At 46.8% G+C, this 24,112-nt stretch overlaps 2 protein-coding genes across 3 annotated transcripts in view; both read left to right on the forward strand.

Annotated features, from left to right (window-relative positions):
* Positions 1–24,112, forward strand: part of LOC117045139 — a 415,311-nt gene that overhangs the window by 200,982 nt on the left and 190,217 nt on the right. The gene's annotated exons all lie outside the window — the stretch shown is intronic.
* Positions 90–22,869, forward strand: LOC117045151 (mitochondrial uncoupling protein 2). Of its 2 annotated transcripts, none has more exons than XM_033145944.1 (8): positions 90–219; positions 2,336–2,490; positions 7,106–7,344; positions 10,677–10,884; positions 14,022–14,216; positions 18,062–18,163; positions 20,255–20,435; positions 22,678–22,869. In XM_033145944.1, exons 3-8 carry the CDS (start codon positions 7,219–7,221, stop codon positions 22,790–22,792), a joined length of 927 nt encoding a protein of 308 aa, XP_033001835.1. In that variant the 5' UTR covers positions 90–219; positions 2,336–2,490; positions 7,106–7,218; the 3' UTR covers positions 22,793–22,869. The 2 variants fall into 2 exon arrangements, with proteins under 2 accessions (XP_033001835.1, XP_033001836.1); XM_033145945.1 differs by having other exon boundaries at positions 7,110–7,344.

The following is a 24,112-nucleotide window of genomic DNA, read 5'->3' on the forward strand; positions in this document are numbered from 1 at the left end:
GTGGGCGCGGCCAGCGGGCAGGAGGCGGCGCCGGAGGCGGTATAAAAAGGCAGCCGGTCGTGTCTGCTTTGCCTTCGCCCGCCCGGCTTCTCCATCGCCCTTCCGTGCGCATCCATCACCCTTCCGTGCGCATTCCGTGCGCTCATTCATCTGGGCGCTCGCTGCCAACAGCCGCCTCTGCTTCCCTCGCGGGTGTTTTGTTCTCTCCCTCGGTATAAGGTGAGTGGGTGGGTGGGTGGGTGTGATTTGGTTGGGGGTGGTCCTTTTATCCGCTCCAACCTGCTTCCATGGGTGGGGTTTCCTCTCCGGGGCCCCTTGATACCTGGGCGTGTTTTTTCAATCACTCATTCATTAATTCATTCATTTATCTTCCTATGCGCACCCCCAAACCCTTTTTCGTCACCCCCTTCCTGCCGCCGCCTTCATTTTTACCTGCCTACCAGCAAGCATCTCTGTGTGCCTTTGTTAGGGGGCTGGCCTGGCCTGGCCTTCCCAAAAGCTTAACGCATATGTATTTATAATTGTTTGCGTGTTTGTTGTGAATTGCTTTGACATTATCTGTGCAACTGAGATGCGCAAGTAATTTATATGTGTACTTGTACATCTCAATCGCACAGAAAATATCAAAGCAATTTATGGCACGCACACAAACAAGCAATCATCACAAACATAATAATGATAATTAATAATTAGTATTTATGCCAGCCTCTCTGGGCTGCTCCCAACAAAGTACCTGTATTAAAAAACACAGTGAAACATCAACCATTAGAACTGTGAAGTTATTTATGTCTATATCCACCTTTTTTTCCACCACGGACCTCGTGTACTTGGCTCTCCCCTCCCTCCTCATTTAATCCCCACAACAACCCTGTGAGGGAGGTTGGGCTGAGAGAGAAAAAAAGACTGGCCCAAAGCCACCCTTCGTGGCCAAAGTGGGGGATTCGAACCCGGGTCTCCCGGGTCCTAGTCCGATACTGTAACGCAGAAGTGTTCAACCTTATTGAGTCCGGGGCTCCCTTGACCAACTACATTCTTTCTGCAGCACCCCTGTGGGGCTCAGGAACCCAGTAATGCCACCCCTTGCCCACAGAGCTGGCAGCCGCTCAACGCTTTTCGAACACCCTCCCTTGTGGAGGGTTCCCTCAGCCTCTTCTCCTCTCTCCTCTCCTTGGGAGTCCTCTGGGTAGCAGCTGCTGCCGCCCCTGGTCTCTAAGCTGCCCCCTTCCCCACCCCAAAGAGAGGTGCCCCCTCACAGTGCCCCACAGGGCACTGGGACTTGTCCATCCATTCCCAAAAGCAGGGACTGGCAGACTGGCTGGCTGGGCTCCCTCACCCGCTTGCTTGCTTACTCTGAGGCCACCTCAGCTCCTGGCAACCAGCACCCCCTGGCCAGCCCCAGAGGCACCATTCGCCAGCGGAGCTAGGGCTGCAACAGCAAACAGCTGTGCAAGCCTTTGGGGGGCAGAGATGGGAGAGGGCATCAGAGGAGTGAGGGAAGGAAGGAAAGAGGCACAGAGGACAGTGTTGCCCATGGCATCCCGACCAGTTGAAAACCACTGCTCTAACCCAGGGGTCCCCAAACTAAGGCCCTTTTCCAAATCTGTTACTTTTTTTAAGCAATTGATTCTAACTTTTGTTCCTTGCAAACTACCAGATCCATCTGCAACCCTGGGGGAGTGGAGGGTGACCCCAAAGTTATCTCCTTGGCTAAAAAATAAAAAATAAAAAAATCTACGGTTCTACCTAACTCGGAAAGCCTGCCGATTAATTTTATTTTTCCCGTTGCCAATGGAAAGAGGCTTCGCAAAGCTTGCCGGGGGCTGTTTTGCACCTTTTCATTGGGACTCGCAGATTATGGTCTTGTTTGGTGGAGATCTGTAAGATCTTGTTGCCTTCCTCCCTGGTGTGTTAAAGCGTGGCTAGCACAGGTCTTGGGGGGGGGGGGGGAAGGATTCCCTTCTGCAAGGGCGATTACGATGCTTCTTGCTGTTACATGTCCTCTTATTGCAAAGTTCACCTAAATGGTTTTTATCTGGGTGCGGCGGTGGCCTTGAAGATGGCTCTGTGTGTTTTTTCCCGGTGCTTCTGCAATTATTGGGTGCCAGTCTAAACTGGTTCTGTCTTTGAGGATTGCTGGAGTCCAGTGAGCTGTGAATCAGAAGCTGTTGGCTTCTAATGCAAATCTGAGGTGTGGCAAGGCCAGATAAGGGTTTAGCGTTGGCAGGCTGGCATCTTAGAAGTCTGGCATCATTCTTTAAATCCTGACAACCTCAACCTGAGCTGTTGACCCACTTTCTCACACGGCTTCTCTCCTCTGTTCTTTTTTCTTTTGCAGGATAAATAGTATGATTATTAGGTGTCGTCTTTCTGACCGTCTTTCTATGGAAAGTAAAGGGACTCAGAGTGTGGTGGTCTTGAGCAACTTCGACGAACGGGACACCTTTAGAGAATCCTGATCGACCTGCCGGCATCCTGAAATACTTGAATAAGGTGAGGACGGCTTCTCGTGTAGCTCAGGTCCAAGCTGCGGCTTTTGAGAACTGCTACGGCGTAAAATCACAGCGCTCTTTGTGTAGAAACAGTACACAAGTGTGGCGGAAATAAGGGTGCTGGGTGCCAGGGGCATAGGAAGGCTCCTCGGTACCCGGGGTGGTGACCGGAGGCACCCCTGGGGGCGGGGCATCGTGACATCACGTTGTGACGTCACGATGCAACGTCACTGCGGCTCCAGGCCCGGCAGCGGGGGGAAAGCCATTTTTTAAAAAGCAAAGGAAAGCAGCCTGCTTGCCTTCACTTTTCTTTTTTAAAAAGGGCTTCTCTCCCCACTGCTGGGTGGAGCCGCCCGCAGGGGCGGGGGGGCCAGCGAAGATGGGGGGGTGTCACCTTTGTGACAAGCCTGACACCCCTCCTCCTCGCTGGCCGCCTGGCAGCTCCGCCCCGGCAGCGGGGAGAAAAAAAAGGAAAGCAGGCGCCAGCGACCGGCTAAGCCAGCAAGCGCGGCGGCGCCGATCATGGTGGGTGGTGCCCCCCACCCCAAGTGTCACCCCCACCCCAGGGTGCTGCCCAGGGCGGCACGCCCCCCGCCCCCCTTGCTACGCCCCTGCTGGGTGCAATACTGCTCTTCCGAAACATTTGAGTTTTGGAATAAGCTTTAAGTTTCTAGTCCTGTTTGGTTGTAAAGATGCGCTTGGAAATACATGGAAGAAATCTCAAAAACGATAGAGGGCTTGGTTTAATGAGACTTCTGGGGGGTACTTGGTAAGTCTTGTTGGTCACTCCGAATACCAGAGGGGGGGAAACCATGCAGAGGGGGGAAAAACCTTAGAATCCTCTCTATCTGGGACTTGCCGAACTGACAATTCAGAAGTCTATTTATTTTGCAGTTCTGGGTATATTATTATTAACTGCATTTATATCTAAACAAAATAAAAGATTAAAAAATTCCTTCCAGTAGCACCTTAGAGACCAACTAAGTTTGTTATTGGTATGAGCTTTCGTGTGCATGCACACTTCTTCAGATGCACACGAAAGCTCATACCAAGAACAAACTTAGTTGGTCTCTAAGGTGCTACTGGAAGGATTTTATTTATTTTGTATTTTGTTTCAACTGCGGCAGACCAACACGGCTACCTACCTGTAACTTGCATTTATATCTGACCACGTTGCTTCTTAGTATAGTTGCAGAAATTGGTTTTGGTTCCTGAGAATTCCGAAAACAGCGTTCCTGCTTTGATTTTTAACAATGGAGTAGGCAAATGTAGGTCTGAAAATGTACAGACAGCACCTGTTTTAATCTAGTTGGCTTCTAGCCCAGCTTCTGGGGATTTTCAGTTGGTGCGGGATGGGATTTAATTGTCCCAGAAGGACTCCCATTGCCCTGGATAACCCCTCACCTCTCTTCCCGGGTAGCAGAATAACTTAAGGAAACAATTTATTGCTCTTTCCATAATGTGTACAGGATGAAAGGAAAACCCGTTCAGTTTTTCCTTGGCATATCAATAGCTTGGTGTACCTGATCTGTTTACACCTTGCTTGCAAACCATGGGGGGTTTTTTGTTGGTTTTTTTGCCCTCCAAAATGGTATTTCACCATAATATTATCTCTGGCTCTGATCATGAAGCCAGTTTTCTTCCACCCAATTCTGCCAGGCCAAGTTATCTCGGTCTCTCGGCAAAACACTGGCACTTTTGCAAATTGACAAAGCCGCCTCCAAGTACTTAACAAGCAATAATTCCCAAAAACCCCAGTTTGCAGTCGCTGATGGGTTTGGCCACCCCTGCGAGAATATATGCTGCAGATGCAGTTGCAGGAAAATAAATATTTGGGGAGTCATCAGAGTACCCGTTGCAGAAGTTGCGTTTTCCCCCTAAACGTGGGCTTCCTGTCCCTCTCTGAATGTATCGATTTGTTTCCACCAAGCATCCATTTTTTAAAATCCATGGTGTTGGTATACTTCACCACAGAGCAGCCTTTGCCATCTGGGCGTTTGGCACTAAAACTCCGATCACCCACAGCAAGTGCGATGTCCCTGAGTGCTTATTTCAAGATAGTCACAACAGTGGGCTTTTATTAAAAAAAAAAACCAAAAAAAAAAACCACGCACTTGCGCTGCAACATGGGCTGGAGCCTAATGCACACTATCATGCCATAAAGGTGCCAAGCTACCTGCCTGCAACACAGGGGCACAAATCTCTATGTTCTAATTCACCTGCCTCTGTGATAATGAACCCTCATCGTTCCAGGATGTTGCAGGCACCATCTCATTGTAAGATGCACTTTTGAGCTCAGTTCTTACTTTCGCGGGGGTGGGGATCCTGGGTGCCCCACCCATGCAAAACCAGAGTGAGAGGAGTTTTATAAAACTATATATTCCATTCTGCATTGCACCAGTTGGGTGATACAGAAAGACAGACAGGGAAGAAAATGGGTGCACTGACTCCGGTTTGCCGCGGGTGAAGGCCGTTCCGTGATTTGCTTAACGGCCAAAATCTGGGGAGGGTATCCTTGTCCAGACCGAGGGCCTCATAACTTCCTGGGGGGCCGCATGCCAGCGGCAGAGGGGGAAAGCAGAAGTTGCGGTGATGGGTGTGACAACAAAGCTGCGTTTCGGTCAATCGAAAAGCTTTGGCAGAGGGAGGGTTGACGAGGGGTGCAGCCTCAGCTTCCTAGATAAAGGATAATAAAGGATAAATTGCTTCCACACCCAGGCTCTCCAATTAGTCTGCTCAGCGAGAAAGCTGTAAAGTGACATGGGTGGGCTGCCCCTGCTTCCCACGCGGAATGGGTGATTCAGCCGGGTTCCGGTTATTGCTGACTCAGTTCAGGCAGTAAATAGAAAAGGGAACTACCGTAAAGGTCACTGCAGCAGAGTCCGTCTCCTTGCTAGCAACCAGGCTGCTGTTGCAGCATTTTGAGGCAGTGTTCAGGTGCAGCTGCTTTGACCCGGGTGGACGAGTCTTATCTCTGTTATCTGAAGATGGCTTCTTGTTATCAGATTTTCAGACCTGTGCATCAAAGGTTACCAGGCCAAAGTTCCTTGCCTGAGTGGATTATTTCATCTCCTCCTTCTCCTTCTCTGCATATGTCTCAGATGCGTCTTCTTCACTCTCCACATTTAGGATGGCAGTATTTGTATCCTGGCTGCGGGTGGCGCTGTGGGTTAAACCACAGAGCCTAGGGCTTGCCGATCAGAAGGTCGGCGGTTCGAATCCCCACGATGGGGTGAGCTCCCATTGCTCGGTCCCTGCTCCTGCCCACCTAGCACCTTGAAAGCACATCAAAGTGCAAGTAGATAAATAGGTACTGCTTTGGTGGGAAGGTAAACAGCATTTCTGTGCACTGCTCTGGTTCGCCAGAAGCGGCTTAGTCATGCAGGCCACATGACCCGGAAGCTGTACGCCAGCTCACTAGGCCAGTAAAGCAAGATGAGCGCCGCAACCCCAGAGTAGTCCACAACTGGACCTAATGGGTAGAAGCTCCCCCTGAGAAGTTTGAGTCGCTTTTGGTGGCTGTTGTTCCTCTGGTCCGGCCATCTGGAGGTCTGTTCCCTGACTCTGTTTATTCATGTACAATACTTCTGTGCTACCCCACAACCAGAGATCTCCTGGCTCGATCTGCAATGTATAGGTTTGTGGATTTTCCACCATTAGGACACAGGTGTTCTTGGCAGACCTGCTCTTCTATGCAAAGCCCTTGTTGAATCCTGACAAGACAGAAGTACTGTTTTGGGGGGACAGGGTGTGTGTGGGGGATTCCCTGGTCCTGAATGGGGTAACTGTGCCCCTGAAGGACCACGTGCGCAGCCTGGGAGTCATTTTGGACTCACAGCTGTCCATGGAGGCGCAGGTCAATTCTGTGTCCTGGGCAGCTGTCTACCAGCTCCATCTGGTACGCAGGCTGAGACCCTTCCTGCCCGCAGACTGTCTCTCCAGAGTGGTGCATGCTCTGGTTATTTCCCGCTTGGACTACTGCAATGCGCTCTCTGTGGGGCCACCTTTGAAGGTGACCTGGAAACTACAACTAATCCAGAATGCAGCAGCCAGACTGGCGACTGGAAGCAGCCGCCGAGACCACATAACACCGGTCCTGAGTGATCTACATTGGCTCCCAGGACGTTTCCGAGCACAATTCAAAGTGTGGTGCTGACCTTTAAAGTCATAAATGGCCTCGGCCCAGTAGACCTGAAGGAGCATCTCCACCCCCATCGTTCAGCACGGACACTGAGGTCTAGCTCCGAGGGCCTTCTGGCAGTTCCCTCACTGCGAGAAGTGAGGTTGCAGGAAACCAGGCAGAGGGCCTTCTCGGTGGTGGTGCCCGCCCTCTGGAACGCCCTCCCACCAGATGTCAAGGAAATAAAGAACTATCTGACTTTTAGAAGACATATGAAGGCAGCCCTGTTTAGCGAAGTTTTTAATGTTTTATTGCTTTAATAATAATCTGTTGGCAGCCGCCTAGAGTGGCTGGGGAAACCCAGTCAGATGGGTGGGGTATAAATAACAAATAATAATAATAATAATAATAATAATAATAATAATAATTATTATTATTATTATTATTATTATGTGTTTTGCACCTGGATTTTAAGTGTGTCTTCTCTTCTCCCCAGACAGGGGCAGAGTTCATTGGTCTTGTCCATTTACTACATCTGTGCCCAGCAGCGACCCTCGCTGCTTCCTTCATCTCCTCCAGAAAAAAAAACAGGCGTGAGGCTGGTTTAAAATGGTTGGATTCAAGCCCACCGACGTCCCTCCGACGGCTGCTGTGAAGTTCGTTGGAGCCGGGACAGCTGCCTGCATTGCAGACCTGATCACCTTCCCCCTGGACACGGCTAAAGTCAGGCTGCAGGTGAGCCCCAGCAGATGCCAGACCGAGAGGTCGTCGTTCCATGTCTTTTTCCTACTATGACCTTGTGGGTGGGGGGCAGCTCCCAAGTTAGGTTCAGGCACCCTGAATTAATGGAGCCCACTGTCTGCCTGGGGTACAGCTGATGTGGGATTTCTGCAAAACCCGTTATTGGTGAGATCGGTGTCATGTATGTAAAACTGGTGGGAACCAGCGTTGGATTAACTTAACACGTGTCTGTTAAAAATGAAAAACAGATCCAAATAAGTTACAAGGAGGGCTCTAAAAGGCAAAGGGACCCCTGACCATTAGGTCCAGTCGCGGACGACTCTGGGGTTGCGGCGCTCATCTCGCTTTACAGGTCGAGGGAGCCGGCGTACATCTTCTGGGTCATGTGGCCAGCATGACTAAGCCGCTTCTGGCGAACCAGAGCAGCGCATGGAAACGCCGTTTACCTTCCCGCTGGAGCGGTACCTATTTATCTACTTGCACTCTGACGTGCTTTCGAACTGCTAGGTTGGCAGGAGCAGGGACCGAGCAACGGGAGCTCACTCCCGTCACGGGGATTCGAACCGCCGACCTTCTGATCGGCCACCATTGAAATCAGGAAGATTGCAAATAATCTTAGTGTGGTGGAACCAGTGCTTTTTTTCTGGGGGTTCACAGGGATACACGAACCCCTAAACATTTTGTGAATCTAAGTTTGGCCTCATTGAGGGGCAGTATTTCAATATGAGGAGGAAAATGAGAGTACCCCAAAACATTTTTATTTAAAGGAAAAAAGCACTGGGTGGAACGTGCCCTTTGCAAACTCTCTCCCTTTGCATGTCTTTATCGAACACCTTCAGCACCCCTTTTAAGTGGATTCGAAATTGTTTTTTATCTCTGACGTTGCTGTCAATTCCCCACGGAGCTGTTTTTAATTCTTTTGCCTCTGTGGCATTGCTTTCACGTGCGGGTTTTTTGTTTTTAATTGTTTTGTGTTTTTCCTGCAATATGGGAAGCCGTTCGTCGCGGTGATTCGAACCGCCGACCTTCTGATCGGCAAGCCCTAGGCTCAGTGGTTTAACCCACAGCGCCACCGCGTCCCCTTAAGGAGGGCTCTGCACATTAGTTTTTTTTATTAGTTATTTTTTTTAACAATAATTTTTTATTTTTCAATTATATCAAATTACAGCCAATTAAACATCTACACACAAATTACATAAACCAATGCTCTGCCGAGCTACGACTCCCCTCCCTCTCGTCAGCAGGTTTTCTAGTCCATTCTCATCGCACAGTTTTTACCACTTCAATCTATTGAACTATGTCAAAGGTTTATTCCAATCCTACTAGTGTTTTCAAACTTCCTCGATTCAATCTTAAATAATCCACAAATTTACTCCAATCTCTTTGAAACCTTGAATCGTCCTGGTTTCTGACCCTGCCGGTCAGTTTTGCAAGTTCAGTATATTCCACCATCTTCGTCTGCCACTCATCAATCGTTGGTAATTCCTGTAATTTCCACTTTTGGGTGAGAAGTATTCTTGCAGCAGTTGTTGCATACATGAACAATCTTTGATCCTTCTTAGCTATCTCTTCTCCCATCAAACCCAACAAAAAGGCCTCAGGCTTTTTGGGAAAAGTATATTTAAACATCTTCTTTAGTTCGTTATATATTGACTCCCAAAACGCCTTAACCTTATCGCATGTCCCACATTAGTTTTTTTTAAAAAGGGTTGAGGGAGTGTTTTCAAGGACCGCAGTTGGAGAGATGGGGCAATAGGGTGGCGGAAAGGGATTGGCCAGAGGATGAATAGCTAACATGGTATATATATATTATTCCAATATAGAGTGTGTCTCAATGGAGAGCTCTTGCAGGCTGACTGGACTCTGTCCTGCAATGCACTGCTGGACAATGCCTGACCAATTTAGCCTCCATACTTGAGCCCCCAAGAGATGTTTCTCCCGCACAGCCCAGAACTCCCCTTTCCTTTGCGAAGGAGGAGCCCTGTTGCAGGCTTGTGCTAGGAAGCCCCTCCAGGGAGTTGTATATAACCCTGCAGGGAAATCGGTTAAGTCAGCCGGCATCTGTAATCCACAAGTCGAGGTTAGGCAGCAACTTTGGTGTCAGAAGTTGGACGCTCGTCACTGCGCACCTACCAAAACAAACTGCGTGTGCGAAGTTCGCTGGGCTTATGTGCAGGGGATCTTCTTAGCTGGCAAAGTGAGTGTTTGAAGAAGGCCCCTGTCTTGCTTGTTGAACCTGGGATAAAGTGGGACTGGGTGGCCCCAGAATGTTGCTTCTGAGCTCAGGCAGGCAGGCTCCAGTTCACTCTTAACTTTCTTCATCCTGTTACAGGTGGGTAGCTGTGTTGGTCTGCCATAGTCAAAACAAAATCAAAAATTCTTTCCAGTAGCACCTTAGAGACCAACTGAGTTTGTTCTTGGTATGAGCTTTCGTGTGCATGCACACTTCTTCAGATACACTGAAACAGAAGTCACCAGATCCTGAAATATAGTGAGGGAGTGGGGAGGGGTATTGCTCAGAAGGGTGGTGGGAATGGGTGATCAGCTGATAGGTGTGGAAAACCTGTTGACGACTCTTAACGGCTGTAATTAGTCTTGCAGGGAAAGGCAAGGGGTGAGATGGCTAAAGATAGCTTTGTTATGTATAATGAGATAAGAATCCAATGTCTTTGTTCAGACCAGGTTTCTCCGTGGTTTTAAGTTTGGTGATTAGTTGTAATTCAGCCACTTCTCTTTCCAGTCTATTTCTGAAATTTCTTTGTATTAAGACAGCTACTTTGAGATCTTTTATAGAATGTCCTGGGAGATTGAAGTGTTCTCCTACTGGTTTCTCTGTCTTGTGATTCCTGATATCAGATTTATGTCCATTTATCCTTTGGCGTAGGGTTTGGCCTGTTTGTCCAATATAGAGAGCTGAAGGGCACTGTTGGCATTTGATTGCATACACAATGTTGGAAGATGAGCAATTAAATAGTCCTGAGATGGTATGTTTGATGTTGTTGGGACCAGTAATGGTGTTGTCCGGGTTTATGTGGCAGCAAAGTTGGCATCTGGGTTTATTGCAGGCTCTGGTACCAGTGTCCATGTTGAGTCCTGTTTTTGTATTATTGTGGGTGAGGAGCTGTTTGAGATTGGGTGGCTGTTTGTAGGCGATGAAGGGTCTTCCTCCCAGAGCTTGAGAAAGAGAACTGTCATTGTCTAGGAGAGGTTGTAGATCTCTGATGATGCGTTGTACTGTTTTAATTTCTTCATCCTGTTTCTCTTTCTTTCTTTCTTTCTTTCTTTCTTTCTTTCTTTCTTTCTTTCTTTCTTCTCCTCCTGAGCAGATCCAAGGGGAGAACAAGGTGGCTGTGGAAGCCAGGACGGCGCAGTACAGAGGGGTCTTTGGCACCATGGCGACGATGGTGAAGAACGAGGGGCCCAGGAGCCTCTACAACGGGCTGGTGGCCGGCCTGCAGCGCCAGATGAGCTTTGCCTCTGTCCGCATCGGGCTGTACGATTCGGTGAAGCATTTCTACACCAAGGGCTCCGAGCGTAAGTGGACTTGGGCCTCTGGGGCCAAGTATCGTGGAATCGTGCAACTGTGGAGTTGGGAGAGGGACCCCCAAGGGCCATCTAGTCCAACCCCCTGCAGTGCAGCTATGGAATTCCTGACGAAAGTACCTAAAGGCCAGCATGGGGGCCTTCCTTCCTTGACCCCAGAGACAGTGGTTCTCAAAGGGTGGGGCAGGAAAGGGTGGCGGGAAGATTCAAGGACAGTCAAAGAAACATCTAAAAATTGGTATAGTATATAACCATCACCTCCTGGCAAATAGAAGGGGAAGAAATGGAAGCAGTGAGAGATTTCACTTTTTTGGGTTCCACGATCACTGCAGATGGTGACAGCAGTCACGAAATTAGAAGACGCCTGCTTCTTGGGAGAAAAGCAATGACAAACCTAGACAGCATCTTAAAAGGCAAAGACATCACCTTGCCGACAAAGGTCCGTATAGTTAAAGCTATGGTTTTCCCAGTAGTAATGTACGGAAGTGAGAGCTGGACCATAAAGAAGGCTGATCGCCGAAGAATTGATGCTTTTGAATTATGGTGCTGGAGGAGACTCTTGAGAGTCCCATGGACTGCAAGAAGATCAAACCTATCCATTCTCAAAGAAATCAACCCCGAGTGTTCACTAGAAGGACAGATCCTGAAGTTGAGGCTCCAGTACTTTGGCCACCTCATGAGAAGAGAAGACTCCCTGGAAAAGACCCTGATGTTGGGAAAGATGGAGGGCACAAGGAGAAGGGGACGACAGAGGATGAGATGGTTGGACAGTGTTCTCGAAGCTACTAACATGAGTTTGGCCAAACTGCGAGAGGCAGTGAAGGATAGGCGTGCCTGGCGTGCTCTGGTCCATGGGGTCACGAAGAGTCGGACACGACTGAACGACTGAACAACAACAACAACAAATATAACCTTCAGGATGTCTAAATTTCTTACGAAGGCTCTACAAATCTGTGCTATAAAACTTAAAGGGGAGTATGGGAAGTGATTTATCCTTTAAAGGTCAAGGAGAAGAAATGTAAATTGCCATTATTATTATTATTATTATTATTATTATCATTATTAATTAATTAATTAATTTTATTTTTGCTATCGTTTTCATGTGTATAATTGCTGTTTGCTAAAACACAATAAACCGACTTAGTTACAATACAGTGGTACCTCGGTTCTCAAACTTAATCCGTTCTGGAAGTCTGTTCCAAAACCAAAGCATGTTCCAAAACTAAGGCGTGCTTTCCTATAGAAACTAATGCAAAATGGATTAATCCGTTCCAGACTTTTAAAAACGACCCCTAAAACAGCAATTTAATGTGAATTTTACTATCTAACGAGGCCATAAAATGAAAGCAATAAGCAATGTACGCAATCGATCAGTAGCTGAACTGGGTTCCACACAGTCACAAAAATAAAGAGCTGCAAAAACGCAAAATAAATAGCAAAAAGAGACAGACCTCGGCGTAACACTCAAAACGGAACCGTCGCACTCAAAATGGAGCACGTTTGGCTTCCGGAAAAAGTCCGCAAACCGGTACACTTTTTTCTGGGTTTGCAGTGTTTGGCTTCCAAGTTTTTTGAGTACCAAGGCGTTTGACAACCAAGGTACCCCTGTAGTATAATAATAAAAAATCGGATATAGAACCAGAAACAGTATATCCAAGCCTCCTTTCCAGAACATTGGCTGTTCTTCTACAGTTCTCCACGACTTTTTGTCGCGAACAGGGATTTTCAACTCTGACAAATAGGAAAGATCAGCAAACTAAGCAAGGTTTCTTTGGGTCGATAAGGAGATGAGTTTGTTTGCCTCCAATTAGACCTAATATCATAGAATCATAGAATCCTAGAGTTGGAAGAGACCCCAAGGGCCATCCAGACCAACCCCCTGCCAATCAGGAAACACCATCAAAGCGTTCCTGACAGATGGCTGTCAAGCCTCCGCTTAAAGACCACCAAAGAAGGAGACTCCACCACATTCCTTGGCAACAAATTCCACTGCCGAACAGCTCTTACTGTCAGGAAGTTCTTCCTAATGTTTAGGTGGAATCTTCTTTCTTGTAGTTTGAATCCATTGCTCCGTGTCCACTTCTCTGGAGCAGCAGAAAACAACCTTTCTCCCTCCTCTATATGACATCCTTTTATATATTTGAACATGGCTATCATTTTTTTGTTATTGTTCAGTCATTCAGTTGTGTCCGGCTCTTCGTGACCCCATGGACCAGAGCACGCCAGGCACGCCTATCCTTCACTGCCTCTCGCAGTTTGGCCAAACTCATGTTAGTAGCTTCGAGAACACTGTCCAACCATCTCATCCTCTGTCATCCCCTTCTCCTTGTGCCCTCCATCTTTCCCAACATCAGGGTCTTTTCTAGGGAGTCTTCTCTTCTCATGAGGTGGCCAAAGTACTGGAGCTTCAACTTCAGGATCTGTCCTTCTAGTGAGCACTCAGGGCTGATTTCTTTGAGAATGGATAGGTTTGATCTTCTTGCAGTCCATAGCTTTAACTATACGGACCTTTGTCGGCAAGGTGATGTCTTTGCTTTTTAAGATGCTGTCTAGGTTTGTCATTGCTTTTCTCCCAAGAAGCAGGCGTCTTCTAATTTCGTGACTGCTGTCACCATCTGCAGTGATCATGGAACCCAAGAAAGTGAAATCTCTCACTGCCTCCATTTCTTCCCCTTCTATTTGCCAGGAGGTGATGGGACCAGTGGCCATGATCTTAATTTTTTTTGATGTTGAGCTTCAGACCATATTTTGCGCTCTCCTCTTTCACCCTCATTAAAAGGTTCTTCAATTCCTCCTCACTTTCTGCCATCAAGGTTGTGTCATCAGCATATCTGAGGTTGTTATTTTTTCCGGCAATCTTATTTCCAGTTTAGGATTCATCCAGTCCAGCCTTTCGCATGGACTGGATGAATCCCAAACCGGAATTAAGATTGCCGGAAAAAATATGGCTATCATATCACCCCTTGACCTTCTCTTCTCCAGGCTAAACATGAGATTACCCGGCTAAAGCAAGCTCGCACCTCTCGGTGACTTTGTATGCTTCCGGTACACGTGAAAGAGGCTCGTTTCTAATTCTATTTTGGCAATGAATCCTGTTCTTACACGGCCGCGTTCTCTGATTCTGACAGACGCTGGCATCGGCAGCCGACTTCTCGCTGGCTGCACCACCGGAGCGATGGCTGTCGCCGTGGCCCAGCCGACCGATGTGGTCAAAGTGAGATTCCAAGCGCAAGCCCGGATGGAAGGTGGCCGGAGGTACCAAGGGACCCTCGATGCCTACAAGACCATCGCGAGAGAGGAAGGGTTTCGAGGCCTCTGGAAAGGTCAGTAAATTTGGGTTTTGGCGAGGGGGAATCGGCGCTTCCAAAATCCTCCAAGCCATTACTGTTTTCCTTATTGCATTTATATTCCAATATTTTCCTCCGAGCAGCTCAAGGTGGTGTAAAAGTTTGCCTCCTCCCCATTTCATCCGCACAACGACCCTGTGAGGTAGGCTAAAGCCACCCAGTGAGCTTTGTGGCCAAATGGGGATTTGAACCCTGATGTCTCTCAGGTCCTAGTCCAGCACTATATCACGGTGGCTCAGTTCAGAGTTGCTAACTCATGCCCTGTTACAAAGAGACCTCGCCTTCGTGCATCTTCTTTTGTTTTGTTTTTAATTTTCTTTTTTTTAAAATTTGAAATATTCATTAAACATCCTTAAAATACCAATGACTTCCCTTCCTCTCTTTCCTTTGGTTCATTTTGCATAACATAAATCCCTGCGTATTTTACCTAAACTAAACCATTCAGTATTCCATTACTACATCCATGAAAAATCATTTACACTTATTTTTCGCTGAAAACGCTTCCACCGTTTTCAAGTGTACACAGTTTCCCCCCATATATTCAATAAACATATTCCAATCATATTTAAACGCATGTTCTTCTTGTTCTCTTTTCTATATGTTAGATCTGCGAGCTGCGCATGTTCCATCTGTTTAAATTGCCATTCTTTAGTCGGGACCTCACTCGTTTTTCATTTTTGGGCTAACAAAACACAGGCCGCGGTAATTTTATCCCGTGAACCGCCCTGAGACCTGCGGGTTTAGGGTGGTATATAAATTTAACAAATAAGTAAATAATGGCATGAAACCCGTAATTTTCCCTTTGCATTTCTGTAATCTGAGTTAAATATGGTGGCCTCTGACACCACAACTTTCTGCAAACCCATAACCAACCCACCCCCTGTGTCTTTGGCTTCTTCTAAAAATATCTACAGTGGTGCCTCGCAAGATGAAATTAATTCGTTCTGCGAGTCATGTCTTGCGAAGCACAGTCGGAGGAAGCGTGGTTTTACAAAAGAAATAATAATCGCAGATGTTTTCGTTTTGCAAGTCACGGCCATAGGAAAATTCATCTTGCGAGTCACCCTTTCGTTAGCAAATGCCTTTCGTCTCGCGAGTTTTTCGTCTAGCGAGGCATTCGTCTAGCGAGGTACCACTGTATATTGAAAATTTTCAACTGAAAGTACAATAAGAATCAACCTAGTCAACAGAACAAGACTAATAAAAAGCGGGGAACCCAAAATAAGGAAAGAAGGAGAGAGAAGATATCTATAAGGCCATTTGCCATATTAATACCATTTATTGACATGCAGAGAAGTGGACCCTAACCCTGGGAGACCCTTTCTACCCTGTCTTTCATCCAAGGACCCTCGTCCTCCGACTGCCCCCCTTCCTGTGTATTTCCTCCCCAGTCCAAGATAAAACACTTCCTGCCCCCTGAAAAAAGACACTTTTTATAAATGTTCCCAAATCCAAATCGTAAAGATATAAAAAGGAAACAAGAGAAAAAAGGAGGAAACAAACAAACAAACAAACGGCGTATAAGACGACTGGGCGTATAAGACGACCCCCAACTTTTCCAGTTAAAATACAGAGTTTGAGATATACTCGACCACAGATTCTCCACCCGGCATCTAAGACGACCCCTGACTTTTGAGAAGATTTTCCTGGATTAAAAAGTAGTCTTATACGCCAGAATATACAGTATTATTCAAAATAGTTACCACAGACACTCCTGGGTAATTTCTTGCTGTGGCTGACAATCGGCTTTTCTCCCAAACTGCTCACGGTATCCTTCCCCTGCTTTTGCTTTTCTTATATGTGCTTTGCTTCCGCTTTGTTTCTTTTTGGATAATAATTTTTATTGGTTTTCAGTTACTGTACGGTAACCCAATAAAAGCCTCATTGTCAATACCAAATTATAATACAATTAATAATGCCAATTGTTCAGATGCCAGATTATATTATTTTGTTGCATTCCCCACCCCCCGGCCATGCTAGAATGGATTATTATTTATTTATTTTTAAACAGAGTTTATTAGCGTTTTCATAATATAACACAAACCCAAACCCACACCTACAAATACAAAAACAAATACAAATACACATAATGCCAGGATTCTTCTTCTTGTTTGTATACCTTACATAAAAAAAAAAAAATTCTAGTTCTGAATCTTGACTTTTGACTTCCCCCGCCTTTTCACCTTCGGTTTTAAATCGATATACTACTTTCTTAACATCTTTTCTCTATAAAAAAAACTTTAACTTTAATTAAAAATAACACAATTATCTTGATCTTTCTATTATAACAAAAATCTTAACCAAATATTCTTATAAAGACTAAACTTATTTCTTCTATCCTTTATCATGCTGCTTTTAACTTAAAATTCAATATCTCCCTACTTGTTTAAAATAAACTTATAATTAACAGACTTCACTCTCCGATTTCAGATACCATGACAGACCATTTGGAATATACATTTAATACTTCAACCCACTCCCCCTCTGTCCATTGTCTTTCTCTGTCTTTCACCAGAACCGGATCTCCAATTCTCTTCTTCTAAATGTCCACAGATCCAGGCAGCATTCACAACAGACCTTGCATCAGGCTTCAGGGTGTCCATCACTTCTTTTTTGGGCTCCTCCGTTTCTTTGTACCATACTTCTTCTTGTAGAAATCTTAATTCCATGTCCCTTGCCCCCGAGCTCCCACTTCGGGGTCTGGATATTATAAATTTTCCCGTTCCGGGGCTGCCACCCCCAGAAATCGGTTCCTTTTCCCGGAGTTGCCCAGCCATTTCAAACCATCCTTCAAGCACCCCTCCCAGCTCTTTGCCAAGGTTCGATTCCATTGTATAAAACTTTTGAAAAGCCTCATCTGTGGAAGTTAAGTCCATTTTCTTTAAAATCCCACACAAGACTTGTAATTTCCGATCAAGCAGTTCCAGCTTCAAGACAGTGAGCATTTCCTCATCTTTTAAACCAGAGTTCAATACAAGTGCGAGCACAAAGTCCAGCATTTTGAAAGGGAGGGTGGGTATCAAATTTCAGCTCCTGTCTCTTCCTTCCTTTGTTTCAATTTTTTCCCACGACGGTCCAAATCGTCGCCATTTTTCCGAAGCCGGAGTGTAAAGACCAAAACTTCAAATGGAGATATTTTTCCCCAATTAATCCCCAGAGGGAAATCTCAGCAGTCTCAGTTTTCAAATTCCAGATACTTTCTATCGATTATTGTAGCAGCAGTCACTTAAACTGGTTAGTTTCTTTCATCTCCCGAAGGGAAGGGAGGCGGGCTGCCTTTCCTCTTTCCCCCAGATCGTTCCAAGATTAAAAAAAAAGTCAGTCAAGTACTCACAACCACTGGGTTCTTATCAGCTCGTTAAAGACAGGTAGAACTTAGACGCTCATCACAGGCTTTGTCGCCGCATTTACATCCCGGTTGGGGCATGTCCCCTATAGCCCGGCTCCGTCGTCCCTTCACCCCCACTCCCCCTTTACAGGGGGAGCGGGGGAAGGGTTCGGAGCCACAACGGGCACAGCCGGGGAGCCCAGGGTGCGGGACGCTCTTCCCGCACCCCAACCGGAGCCCCGCTTTGCGGTGGCGGGGCTCCTAACCCCCGGGATGGACTGGGCGCTTCGCAGCCGAAGCAGCCCACGACCACCCGCAATGGCGTCGCCGCCGGAAGTCCTAGAATGGATTATTTGATAGTTCAACTCCGCATTCCCAAAACTTAGAAATTCCAATTGCACACCAGTCAGAATAACAAACCCCGCCAGCTGCAGTTTTGACGACCTCCATTCGCATTAACGCATCAAATAATTTTTGCTTCCCCTCTGTCTAGGTACCTCCCCTAATATAACCCGGAACGCGCTTGTCAATTGCGCTGAGCTGGTGACCTACGACCTCATCAAGGATGCTCTGCTCAAGTACAACCTCATGACAGGTGGGGACCGATGGCTTCTGTTGCTTGGAGGAGCTCAGCAGATGACCAAAGGGTTATTAATTTAATACCAGCACATAAAATTACATATTGCTGCTTGTCTGTTTGACATCTGCCGGGAGGGCGTTCCACAGGGCGGGCGCCACTACCGAGAAGGCCCTCCTGCCTGTTTCCCTGTAACTTTGCTTCTTGCAGTGAGGGAACCAGCAGAAGACCCTCGGAGGAGGACCTCAGTGTCCGGGCTGAAGGATAGGGATGGGAGATGCTCCTTCAGGTATACAAGGCTGAGGCTGTTTAGGGCTTTCAAGGTCAGCACCCAAACATGGACTGGAGACATGTGCATTATTTTGGCAATAGCCAAAGTCTGTAAGTTCTTACAGACAAATGTAGATTTTTCAAGGTTCTCCACGCTGGGCTTTTTCTTCTCCTTGGCGATCACTCGTTGGCATGTAAGATTGTCTTCCATGAACACAATGAGTCCGTAAATGACTGTGGAGGCCAATTCTGGATCCACACATCCTTCCACAGTGGGGACATAGGTTTCTGGGCAGGAGTTGATCACGGTGCGGAGTTTGCCAAGCGTGCCTTCCTCTTAGCACGCTTCTCCTTTGCGTCCTGAGTTCGAGTGTCTTCAAATCCCATGACACCTTTGGTAAAGGCTGTTCTCCAGTTGGAGCGCTCGCAGGCCAGTGTTTCCCAGTTGTCAGTGTTTATGCTGTATTTTTTGAGAGAGTCTTTAAACCTCTTTTGTTGACCACCAGCATTACGCTTTCCATTTTTAAGTTGGGAATAGAGTAGTTCATGGGTAAGCAATCTAAGGTCCGGGGGCTGGATCTGGCCCAAATGTTGATGTTGAAGAATCATCGCTTTGGCACTGGGGATCTTTGCTTCGTCCTGCTCCATCAGGTTCCTTTGCTACTATGAAGGTGGATTTGCTAAGGACTCTCAGAAGGGGGTAGGTTTCAAAACCCTCTAGAATTATTTTTATTTTAAGCTGGCAAGTGCTTTAGGAGGCAGCCCTGCGCCACGCAGCATTTATCACAAAAGCTGTGCTGAATTAATTTTTGTCTTGGCTGCTGGCTGTGAAAGGATTCTTAGTTTTTATGTTAGGGATTCAAGACAAGACTTGCATTATTAAGCCAGCGTTGTCCATTTGCAAGCAAGTTTTGATTTTTTTATATATATTTATCAATCAGGCGGAAGGAATTTTTTTTTTTTTAAAGAAACCTTTTATTGGATGGGAGAGAGGCCTGGGAAGGAAGCTGAGTAATAATAATTGTTTGTTTGTTTGTTTGTTTTATTATTTATACCCCAGCCACCCTGGGCGGCTTCCAACAAAATATTAAAATACAATAATTCATCAAACATTAAAAGCTTCCCTAAACAGGGCTGCCTTCAGATGTCTTCTTAAAGTCTGGTAGTTGTTTTTCTCTTTGACATCTGGTTGGAGGGTGTTCCACAGGGCGGGTGCCACTACTGAGAAGGCCCTCTGCCTGATTCCCCGTAACTTGGCTTCTTGAAGTGAGGGAACCACCAAAAGGCCCTCGGCGCTGGACCTCAGTATCCAGGTAGATCGATGGGGGAGGAGACGCTCCTTCAGATATACTGGACCGAGTCCATTTAGGGCTTTAAAGGTCAGCACTAACACTTTGAATTGTGCTCGGAAACGTACTGGGAGTAAATCTGCATTTCAGGACAAAGGCAACGGCAGGAGTTCGCCCACAGCTAACTTCCACGTCACAAGCTTTTGGCTTTAGTTTTTTTTGTGTTGCCCAGCCACATATTCTGCAATGGCAGTCTTGGGGAAGCGATTTGGTTTTCTGCCCGACTCACGATGCCTCTCTGTGTGCTGTAATGGTTAAGAGCGGTGGACTCGTAATCTGGGGAACCGGGTTCGTGTCTCCGCTCCTCCACATGCAGCTGCAGGGTGACCTTGGGCTAGTCACACTTCTCTGAAGTCTCTCAGCCCCACTCATCTCACAGAGTGTTTGTTGTGGGGGAGGAAGGGAAAGGAGAATGTGAGCTGCTTTGAGACTCCTTCGGGTAGTGATAAAGCGGGATATCATATCCAAACTCTTCTTCTTCTTCTTGCAGACAATCTCCCTTGCCACTTCACCTCTGCGTTTGGAGCCGGCTTCTGCACGACTGTCATCGCCTCCCCTGTCGACGTAGTAAAGACCAGATATATGAACTCTGCCCCCGGCCAATACGGAAGTGCCGTGAAGTGTGCCCTCGCCATGCTGCGGAAGGAGGGGCCCCTCGCCTTTTACAAAGGGTGAGTCTCCATCTCCCTTGAAGGCTCCCACCGGGCAGGAAGTTGGCGGGAGCTGGGAATTGGGGCGAGGCGGCTGGGCTGTTTGCAAACCATTTGGGGCTGGGGACCCCCGGGCAATGGAGGCTGGTGCCCCCCCCCCTGTGCCAACCTCAGCCTACCTTCATCCAGCCCCTTTGTAGAATGTGGGAAACAGATGGCGGACAAGACAAGAATTGCTGTCTTATTCCGTGCAAAAGACACTGTATTTTTGCTATTAAAAAATAGGCAAAAATTGGGGGTTGTCTTATATTGGGGGCCGGGTGGGTGATTGGCTGTGACTGAAGGGCAATTCCCCCCCCCCATAAAAGCTCAACAGCTCAAGCAATATAGATTTTTTAAATTTTGGCATAAAAAAAATAGTCATCTTTTATGTGGAAAAATACGGTACAGTGGAACCCCAGAAGCCGAACGCCTTCCTTTGAACTCTAACGTATCAGCTCCCGAATGATCGGAAACAGGAAGTGATTGATTCAGTTTCTGAACGATTTTTGGAAGCCGAACGTCCGGCATGGCTTCCGGTTGTCTGCAGGACGCAATCGGAAGCCGCGCCTTGGTTTTTTAACTGTTCCGGGAGTCGAACGGACTCCCATAACAGATTAAATTAGAGAAGGCTACACGGCTGCGAGAAGATGGACAGACACAGGACTTTGCCACTTTTGACTCATGCGGCGGGTTTTTTGAAAGGGTGGGCATAGGGTAAAATATTGGAATTAAAAATGATACTTCATTTTACTATGGTTTTGACAATCGGACATGGACACTGCGACAATGGAAAACGTTATGAGAGACAAAATTTCGAGACCAAAAGGGAGGGCAGAATAAGATAAGGGAAATGGTTTTGGGAATATGATTAATGTGGAAAAATTTTGGTTAAGAGATTAAGAAAGCACAGAAGTACTATGAGGCGGAAGTAGAGAAATGTTAATAAAAAAAGGAGCGGAATATGTTTTTTAAATTAGATTTAAAGATGTGAGGAAAACTGGAATTATGTGATAATTTGGAAACCAGCAAGGGGGTGGGTGGGTGAGGAAGTCACCTTAGGAAGTAATGATGGGAATCTAATTAACTGACCCAGGAAGAGGCTCAGGACTAAGTTATGATTTAGAAAATATGAGGTTAAACGTGAAATGATTTTTGCTACCTCTGTGAGAGGGTTTTTTTTGTATTTGCTGCTCCCCTCGGTAGGAGAGGGGGGAGTATGGAGAGTTTAACCCTGTATTGATTTGTGTGGTTTTTTTTAATTGGAAAACCTTATAAATTCTTAATAAAATAAATAAATAAATTAGGAAACCAAGGTACGGCTGCAGTTGGCTCTGCCTGTCATGGGCTCTGGCGCCACCTAGTGGTATGTAGGCTACTTGCCTTCTGCCCTCCCAGTCTCAATGGGCACCAGCCATCATTGCCTATGAACTACCTGTTCCTTGGGATCCATGCTCTGTGTGTTTTTTCCTGTTGCCTCCCAAAGATGCAGATCTCTTGGCTGCCAAAGGATGGGCATCCTTTGAATTGGGGAGGAAGGTGCTCAGTTGAGCAACTTGGCACTTTTGAGATTTGTCCCCTGGTCATATCTTTTGTTCCAACAGGCCTTTGGGAACTCTCCTCTTCCTCATTCTATTTTAAAGGGCTTTTTATAATTCTATGCTTTATTATTATTATTATTATTATTATTATTACTATTATTATCATCAGTATTCTAATAGATTTGGGTTTTTCGTATTGTTTTAATTCCGTTAAATTGCTTTTTGGTCGTTGTCTTTTATGTGGTTCTTAGCTTTTTGTGTTTTATCTGCGCCGTTTTAATTTGTGCAAAAGCTGCCTTGGGTCCTGGTCCTGCGAAAAAGGCATGAATAAATATATTAATTAATAATACGTCCATCTAATGTTAAAGGCCAGGGTTTTAAGGAAAGGTGGAATCTGGGGGCCACAGCTTGGGTTTTCAGGTGCCCCCCCCCAAAAAAAAACCTTGCTCTCCTCATTCATCCATTCATGTTGCTTCTGCATTTGCTAAATTCCTTTGTCAGCCTTCATCCAAGGCTCACAAAACAGTTTGCAACATAAAAAGAAACAAAAATACATACCACAGTGACCAAAGCAATAACTCCCCTTGCCATCCATCAACAGGATCTCCTCTCAATTTTCCATTTGTTCTAACGCTAGCTCTGTTTGCCTGGTCTCTCTCTCTCTCTCTCTCTCCATCTCTCAGCTTCACTCCCTCGTTTTTGCGGCTTGGATCCTGGAACGTGGTGATGTTCGTGACCTACGAGCAGCTGAAGCGAGCCATGATGGCGGCCCGCGGATCCCGGGAGGCCCCCTTCTGAGCCAGCGGGCGGGCGCATTTCACAGATCTCACACATACGCGCGCACAACGGATCCTCGATCTGGATCTCCCCCTCGGCAGCAGAACCTTCTCCCTTCGTCTCTTCTCCCTTATTATCATTTTTTTTTAAAAAAACTACTCCTCTCTTAACATTGATGTGGCTTCCGTTTCGTTACAAACAGAAGCTCTTGGCTGCTTTTAAAAAGTGATTTGTTCTCGACGTGTTACGGTGTGGTCTACCTTTCTCCTTTCAACTGCGGGACCACGAGTGCTTTATTAAGCTCTGAGAAATTTAGACCGCGGGGGCTCAACTTGCGAGAGGGCTCCCGTTTCCCTTTTCTATCTGTAACATCCGCAGAGAGTTATAAATTTGTGCTTTAGATATACTTGATAACTTTAGTTACACACACACATCCCGTTACCCAGGGCTGTGCTTTCCCCCCCAAGCAGAGGTGCTTGGAATAATTCACAAGTGACTAGTCCAGCCTTGCCCCAGCCTGGCATAGGTGCTGATGGGAGTTGTAGTCCAAAACAAATGGAGTGCACCAGGTTGGGGGCAAGGCAGCGCTTGCTGCTTGTGGGTTCCTCCGACCAAGCAAGGAGAGATTCAGGCCGGATTCCTGCCGATTTATTTATAGAGTGCTGGCGATTTGCAAGCAGAGTGTGGGCTGCCTCGCAGCAGCAATCCTCCCGTGCTTTTGCATTTTAATAACTTTTTTCTTTTCTTTAAAGTAGCTTATTCCGGGCAAGGGTTGCTTCCAATCTTGGAGCCCCACAAGGGGAGGAAGAAACTCTCCGTGCTGTACGGCGTCTCCCCACTTTATAGGGAGTCGGCAAGGGACGTTACCTTGCATGTACACAGACATCTGCCACTGCTTTGTCGCTCTTGAGTCTAGGTCAGTTTCAGGCAAACTGGGTTTTGTTTGGAAACCCTTATGCATCTTGCAAGGCTGTTGGCATAAGCCCTGTAGCTCCAGTTAATTGTGTTGGTGCCCCCTGCTGGGCAGCTTAAAGAGAGAAAAAACAGTACACATTTCCTAGGATCCCCCAAAGCCTGGAATTTTTCATTTTTTTAGGGTTGCCTGTTTGCGACTTGGAAAAGCCTCCTGGCCAGCGGTTCTGGAGACACAAAGGAGGTTGAGGACGCCAGGCCTTCCCCTCCCATGGTCTTTCTTGGTAGGGCAAAAGGAATGTCTCCTTGGCATCCAGTTCGCTGGCAGGAGATGCTGGCTGGTGGAGAGGGAATCTGGCACCCTCACCCTCCTTGGCTGGAGGCATCTCCGGCAAACAGGAAAACCTTTCCAGTTCCCAGTCCACCAGC

This window comes from Lacerta agilis, chromosome 4 (assembly GCF_009819535.1).
Source record: "Lacerta agilis isolate rLacAgi1 chromosome 4, rLacAgi1.pri, whole genome shotgun sequence".
Lineage (NCBI taxonomy): Eukaryota > Metazoa > Chordata > Lepidosauria > Squamata > Lacertidae > Lacerta > Lacerta agilis.

Coding starts and splice junctions, on each gene's coding strand:
- LOC117045151 (XM_033145944.1), top strand. CDS start 7,219: ATGGTTGGATTCAAGCCCACCGACGTCCCTCCGACGGCTGCTGTGAAG. Junction 7,345..10,676: donor CGGCTAAAGTCAGGCTGCAG/GTGAGCCCCAGC, acceptor CCTCCTGAGCAG/ATCCAAGGGGAGAACAAGGT. Junction 14,217..18,061: donor GTTTCGAGGCCTCTGGAAAG/GTCAGTAAATTT, acceptor CCCTCTGTCTAG/GTACCTCCCCTAATATAACC.